The following is a 7,398-nucleotide window of genomic DNA, read 5'->3' as shown; positions in this document are numbered from 1 at the left end:
CCGAAACGCGTCTGCAGTTGCCTTCCTGAATGGACGTAACTAGTGTTGCACCAAACAGCATATCTCTTTGAGGGAATCCAGTACTCCAAAGGAGTTATTCCCTCTGTAGTGAGAATATTCAGCTAAATGCTGAGTTTTTTAACGCACGTTCGCGAAAAAAATTCCAACATACTAACGACTCATGCGTCCACCGCAATCAGTTTGTATAAAAAAAGTGACGACAGTAACACGCGTATTTCTTTTTTGCTCCAAATTCATCTTTTTGGGTTCAAAAAATCTTAACCCATCAGGTCTCATGCATATTCACTATCACAATAATGGTGAGAGCCTAAGTCAATGACTTATATACTGTAAATTCGCCCAAAGGAGACACAAGCCCCGATGGCTAAGTAGGTAGGGTGTTAGGATCATAAACTGTAGGTCCCAGGTTCAAAGCCCAATAGGTAGGCCAAAATTTGCAGGTCGGCACTTGCCATGTCCAATCTTCGACACTTGCAGATATGTAATTGAATAATTCTTTTCATCAAAAATTCGATATATTAATCCATTTTTTGCAATTATTGATTAATGATGATTTCATCATTAAAATACATGAGTGAACGAGAATGAGTTAAAAGAGTAACAAATAAGAAAAATCTTTGAAACTTTTTATTCTGTAAGTCGTACGTCACTTACATACAATATTGATATATTTATTGTTTAATAAATAAAAAAAATTTAACCTAACTACCGAAAGACTAAGAAAACGAAGAGTCAAAATTAACTAGGTAGGATAAATTATTGATCGAGGAATACTTACTTTGGCTTGATTTAAGTTTGTAAAAAAGAGGATGGAAAGATACATTTTCGTGTACCAAAGAGTATACAATTATCTTCTAAAATAAGGACGTGCAAATACAATTTTATGTCCTTCCAATAGCAGACAATCAAAGCGACATAATACCTGCAGAATTCTAGAGTTATCTAAATGGAAAAAAAATCACTCAATGATTGCTTTTGAGCAACTTGCAGATAAATTACTGTGAGATCAGACACTTTGTTGCATGGCTGGCGTTGGGGCGAAACTACACTTACAGATGAGCCCGAGAAAACGATGAGTTATACAGACTAACAGAGTTCATCGCGAAGTGCGGCTACAGCCCTACCTATATCAGGAAGGCAAGGATTTGCAAGATAGAGGAAGGAACTCTACAGAGAGATTATGGGTATATTTGTTTTCAGAGCCTATACATGATACGGTGTACTACCAATTGTAATTGACTGTGGTTGAACTGATTTCGGCCAATGCGGCATGACTTGATTCTTAGTTATTTCATTTTTCAGTTCGCCATTATGACTTCCGAACTGCAATTTTTTGCAGTTTAACTCTTGAACCGGAAAAACATATAATCTCTGTTACCCAAATCTGCAGGAAACAGGAAGTCACTGATAGGTGCGATAGGCGGCTTTCTGTTTCAATCATCCATTTATTACTGAATGTTTTGCATCCTTTCAATCATCTAAAAAATCAATGTCATAGACATGCATTGAAATATAGCCTGTGATGTGATTGAGTCTGTCCTTAAGACCTTCAATTGGGCTGTTATCCTCAACCTTAAACCTGTTTATTACAAAACTCATGATGGCTAAGAGGATGAGGGTACCTAATCTAAAGTTTCTTTGGCATGAAGTTCATATGAGGCTGGATTAAAGCGAAGTATTGCCTAACATTTAAAAGAAGGAAACACAGCCTTAAGATTTGAAACATATTTTGAACAATAGGTAATGTTTCTTTAAGAACTAAAACACTTAAATATAATTAGATGAAACCCTGAGGCGTTTGTGCGTTAAAATTACACAACTGTTGTACCTGTCCACGGAAGAAATAATGGAGTCTTGAGCCGGAATTTTAACACGCACCTTGAAATCTAAAGTAACTCAATGACAGCCGGAGGTTTGGCTACTTTCCCATTTACAATCAGAAAAAACTGCACAATAAAAGAAACATTTACGTACACCGGTCATGTGATGAGAGAAATATAAAGACCCAATTTCAAAGGTATTTTACAACATGCAAACAGAGCTTTCGACAAATATCGATTATACATTTATGATACTTTCACGATTCTCTTGAGATGATGTAAAGATGTCATCGTTACTTTTCCCAGATGATTTCAATTGCTGCTGCATCTGTGACAACATTTCTTGCATTCTTCTTATCTGTAAAAAAAATAAATAAATAAATATAAATAAAATAAAAAATATAACAAGCAACAAAAATTGATGGAACTTTAGGAATTATTGGTAAAGATATACCTACTTACTTTCTGAAGAGAAAAGCAAAAGTCGAAAATTTGTCAGACTAATACTGAAACACTCTTCTAGCACAGATAAGTACACAACAATAAGGTGGGAATTTGTATTTTACATTTTATCATGGTTGACATTCTCAAGCTGAAGAAATTATGGTTAGATCTCACCTTCCGGCCAAAGTATCACAAGCGCCACTTTGCCAACTTTTCAGGAGACACAAAAAACTGATTTGCGACTGCACCTCAGCACCTATTTTATTTTTTTGAAGGAAAATAAATCATTCCATGTAATTTTCAGAGTTTTATTCATACAGAGAAGAAAAATCAAGGAACTTTTAAAGAATTTAACTTCCGTAGTTTTCCATTTAAAAAATGAAATATGACACAAAGTTTACATTGCCGCAAATCAAGGCCTATTTTGGGAGAAAAAAGGATTGTTGATAATGGAAGGTCAAATTCCAAAAAATGAAAAAAGTCAAAAACTTCATGCATTGTGACTTATTGTCTTGAGCTAAACAAAGTCACCAGCCCCAAAACAATTTGATTTACATGGATTCCACTGCTTAATGACAGAGAGAATAAAAAGTCATACCTCTTCATCCTTCTGAAGTAAGAGACGATCGGTTTCCGTGATCACACCCTCAAATTGTGGCCCAGAGTCTCGCTTCAGTTTCCTACAGAGAAAGAAAAATAAATATGTTACAATTCAGCAGAAACAAAAAGACCAAATTTCAAGGTTTCAGACAGTCAGACAGTAAAATATTTGATTTCTTATTGGTGAGCTGATTAGTGAAATTTTCCGTTTAAGATGGGACAACATTGTGAACAATTAGACTTTTTAAAAGTGCCTTCATAAGAGTTAGCAGGGTGTCTACTAAAATTCAGATAGGATTTTTTTTATATTCTTGATGGTTTTTCCTGATTTTCTATGCCAAAAAAGTGATACATGTTTGATACTACAAGCCAACGTTTTTGATGTAATGAATCAAATGTTTCACTTTTGCATGCGCTAAACCGTATGCAGTTGAAAAATGCTAGACAAACTCGGAATTTCCTGATGCGTGGACGATTTTTCAGATATTTTCCTGATATTTCCTGGTTTTTACTGACAACAAACATCCCAGTAGGCTGATAAACTGGGCAATAATCACTGAGGGAAATGCTACTATAGCTTGCTCATTCATTAATGACGAAAGAAGCATTTCGACACCGGCAGTGCCTACCCACAGTGTTAGCTAACGGTACTGTTGTGCTTAGGAAGACTGGCTTTGGACGTTGTCAAATTTCCTTTGATAAAAAACGAATTTACTGGGAAAATTAAGAATATTTTTCTTAAAAGTTTTCAAACAATTTTCTTCTCAATCTCATCAGAAAATTCAAGGAAAAATATGATCAACATTCCTCAAAAAATACATGTTTTATTTCAGGAAATTTGGCAACTATCGAAAGTTAAAGCAGCGTTTTTCTTTAGCACAAAGAAGTAGCAGAATATGCCTGAAGATTTATGTCTCAGTCTTGCATGAACACTAGCAAGGCCCTGTCCACACAAGCGCGGTTCGAGGAACTTATTTGACGAACTGCTCAGTTCCCGGAACTTATTCCTTGAAACGAGGCATGCTGTCCACACGAGTTCGCCCGAACTGAAACCGGAACTTCAATAAAACTATAGAATTATTGCAAAATAATAGATTATTACGGCTGCCAAAGTAACAAAAATAAATGTCAAGACATGTAAAGGACGTAAAAAACAAAAACAAACAAATTCACATCAAAAGAAACATATATAGAAGCTCGGAGTACGGGGGAAGTTCTGGGTTTTGGAGGAATAAGTTTTTAGCTCAGCTAGTTCTGGGAACAAATTCCTCGAAATAAGTTCCGCAAACCGCCCTCGTGTGGACAAGGTCCAACAATCAAAGACACAGTTTTCTTTTTTTTCCAGTTGAAATTGAGGTTGTAATTAATTCGAAACGTCCAGGTTTTTAACTTGATGTTGTGTATTTGATCTTTTATACTTAGCAGCAACTTTTTTCTTGATTTAGTTGTTATTTCACATAAGAGAAGCCATCATTTTGTTCAACTTCTCATTACCAATGTGCAATTCTATTTGTTTACGGCAATGAAAAATGCGATGCATAAACTACATCTTCTGTGACTAGGAAGATTAGGCTGAATGCTCTTCTGCCAAATCAAAATAAATTTATGGTCATGGAATGTAAAAATCTTCAAATAAAATGGGAGTTTTACTAGAGAATTACTTTGTCACGGGATTTCGTTGTATTTGGACTCTTTCGCTAGTTTTCTGAAAGTTCAAAAGAAACCTGAATTCTTTCATCATATCGAAACTACCAGATCATGTATGTCCGTTTGCAACGTTGCAGACTTCCTGTCTCCCTTCATTTTTTCTAATAGAAAACTACTCAACATCAATTCTTGAAAACGTCAGTGATTCATCCTCTCTGTGCGAGGAAAGTTCTGTAAAAACTTCAAGGAATGATATTGATTCGCCTCCAAAAAAAAAAAAATATAATGGGAGCAAAGCTTTTTAAACACTGCAAACAAGTTACCTTGTCAGGTATTTTCACAGCCAATATACTTATAGGATTTTGTTATGTTAGAGTTCATTAACTGAATGTTGTGTTTTGAAGCCCACTTGAAACGATGCTCAGCTAATTTTCCAACGGAAGAAAAGCGAAAAATTAAAAAAGATTTCCATTTTCATCTGCCGTTGAATTGAATCAATTCAAAATAAAATGAAGAGTCAAGCTTACCCTCTTTCTTGATTGGCTCTAGAGATCTGAGAGATGCATTGAGCTCTAAAATTTTCATAGTGAACATCCTCTGTGACGTCCTTCAGATCTTGCATATGAGTTGAGATTAGCATGTTGCGTAGTTTACTAAAATCACTATGTTTCGGGTTTTCCACTGAAACAGGGAAAAGAAAATATTATTAATTTTGCAAGAAACAGAAAAAACCGATGAAATAAGCAATAGATGGACCAGGAAGATGGAGGAGGATGGACAATCTTCCAACTTGTAGGAAAATCGTTTTGAGAACGTTTCAGAAGTTGATGACAGACATGGAAGCTTAGTAAAATGTACACTTTTCAATTTTTTGAAGCTTTCTTCAATAATGCACATGATTTTCTGGAAAAATCAACCAATTATAGATCATGATACTATTTGGAGGTAATATACGTGACTTTTAGATTGAAAGAGCCCAGGAAATATCAAACTTTGAGAATTAAAGTCAACATAGATCCACTTTGGTTTGCCATTTTTAAGCGTACTTTAGAGGGTAATAGATGAGCAAAATACTACTCTGAGGAATGGTGCTAAAATCTCAATTTTCAGATTCTCGGTTACTAGAGTTGATGTTCTTGTGGACTATTACGAGCAAGAATCAATTAATGAAGATAACACAGTTTGCAGTTTTAAAATAAAATTTAGTAATATGAGTTAATTGTCAAACGACAGGAACATTAGTAATAGTAGTTAACCATGAAATAAAAATATTTAAATAGAACAGCAGTCTTCATACTTGAAAGATCTAATATGAAGTACAGCATGAGCTCAACAGTGACAAAGATTATGCAAGTCATTAAATGGAGATTGATGACTTTTCTAGCTGACTCAGTGTGAATGATCAGCAAAAGAACAATTGAAAAAGGGAGAAAAGCACAAAACTGTTTGACAGAAAAGGTTTCTCCCTATAGCTTGTTTAAGGTGATTCATCAAGCTCAAGTGACGTGGTCGAACTGGCATGGGATATATTGCATTGACTAGATCAAAAATCTCGGCAGATTTTGAATTTTTAGCAAAAAAAAGGACGATAGCCCCTGCGCATGAGCTTAAAGAATCATTCTAAACCCAAAAATTGGCAAAGTCAGAGAAATGAAAGCAGAATAGAGCTTGGAAAAAAATCTCACATTCGATTCAGCTATTGATTTCTGTATCAAATGCAAGGTTTTTTTCCAAACACTATTCTGCTTTAATTTCTCTGAATTTGGCCAATTTTTGGGTTTAGAATGATTCTTCAGGCTCATGCGCAGAAGCTATAGTCTTTTTTTTACTAAAAATTCAAAATCCGTCGAGATTTTTTACCTAATCGATGCGATACATCGCATGCCAGTTCGACCACGTCACTTGAGCTTGACGAATCACCTTAATGAGCCCCAGACGAACTTCAGAGATAAATTAAAGAAACTCACCTTCAACAACACCCCAAGGATACTGGCGGCCACGCACTTTGCAACCACCAACTTCTATCACAGTGTTGCTTCCGACGACAGCAAACGGAACGCACGCTTTCAGCTCTCTGTCTTGCTGTTTGAAGTCTTCGTCCTCATCGCTATCACACTCCGGGAATTGATAAATCTAATTGCAGTACAAACGATGCAGAAGTATCAGCCAAGGTGTCCACTATCTTGTGAAATTAAATTAGAGTGAGAGTAGGTACAGGAATTCTTTAAAAATGACATTTTCATTACCAGGCATTAGGCATACCGTGTTTGAAAATTGAGATGAATCCAGGCAAAATCAAGGTGTCTGTTAAATTTCATTTTGGGTTTTCCTACATAGGGTGTTCAAAAAGTTTTGCACACTTCCAGATTTTGAGCGAACGAAAGCAGCTATCGATTTGCGGTTTATGAGTGCTTAAAGTAGACTTAATTACCAATAAAACAAGACCAAGAACAACTCTCTAGCTTCAAAAATGACAGAAATACAGGGTTTTGAAAACGACATGTAGCATAACCGCCTCCAGGATTTTTAGCTACAAATGTGTTTATCAAGGGGAAAAAAGTTAAATGAGAATTGAGTGTTTTTATTGAAAAAACTTATAAAATCTTACGGAAAATGACGAACTTCAAGTTTCTTCATCGGATGACACGGATGACTCAACATTCGGCTGTTTTTCGAAGTATTTCCCACCACTTTGAACACAAAGCTTCAGCCGCTCTGTCCAATTCACAAGGATCGTCTTTTGGAAGTCTTCTTGACAGAGGGTTTTGAAGCATTTTCGAACAGCGGTTTTGATCTAGGCTTTGGAATAGCTCTTTCCTGAGTTGAAGACATTTCTGAGAGGCACACGGTTTGATTCCATAGCTTA

The 7,398-nt window shown here is 35.7% G+C and overlaps 1 protein-coding gene across 7 annotated transcripts in view; it reads right to left on the bottom strand.

Annotated features, from left to right (window-relative positions):
- Positions 1-633: 633 nt before the first annotated feature.
- The window catches only part of Septin4 (septin 4), a 62,054-nt gene continuing 55,289 nt past the window's right edge, over positions 634-7,398 (bottom strand). For all 7 annotated transcript variants that reach the window (XM_019045071.2, XM_072303751.1, XM_019045072.2 and 4 more), the window contains 4 exons: positions 6,500-6,665; positions 5,060-5,213; positions 2,884-2,965; positions 634-2,199 (listed from right to left, as the gene is read on the bottom strand). In XM_019045071.2, coding sequence (XP_018900616.2) covers positions 2,080-2,199; positions 2,884-2,965; positions 5,060-5,213; positions 6,500-6,665 — 522 coding nt within the window. In that variant the 3' untranslated portion in view covers positions 634-2,079. The remainder of the gene's footprint in view (positions 2,200-2,883; positions 2,966-5,059; positions 5,214-6,499; positions 6,666-7,398) is intronic.

This window comes from Bemisia tabaci, chromosome 8 (genome assembly GCF_918797505.1).
Source record: "Bemisia tabaci chromosome 8, PGI_BMITA_v3".
Lineage (NCBI taxonomy): Eukaryota > Metazoa > Arthropoda > Insecta > Hemiptera > Aleyrodidae > Bemisia > Bemisia tabaci.
The sequence above is the reverse complement of the archived record's forward strand: the minus strand, read 5'-3'. Positions and strand labels throughout refer to the sequence as shown.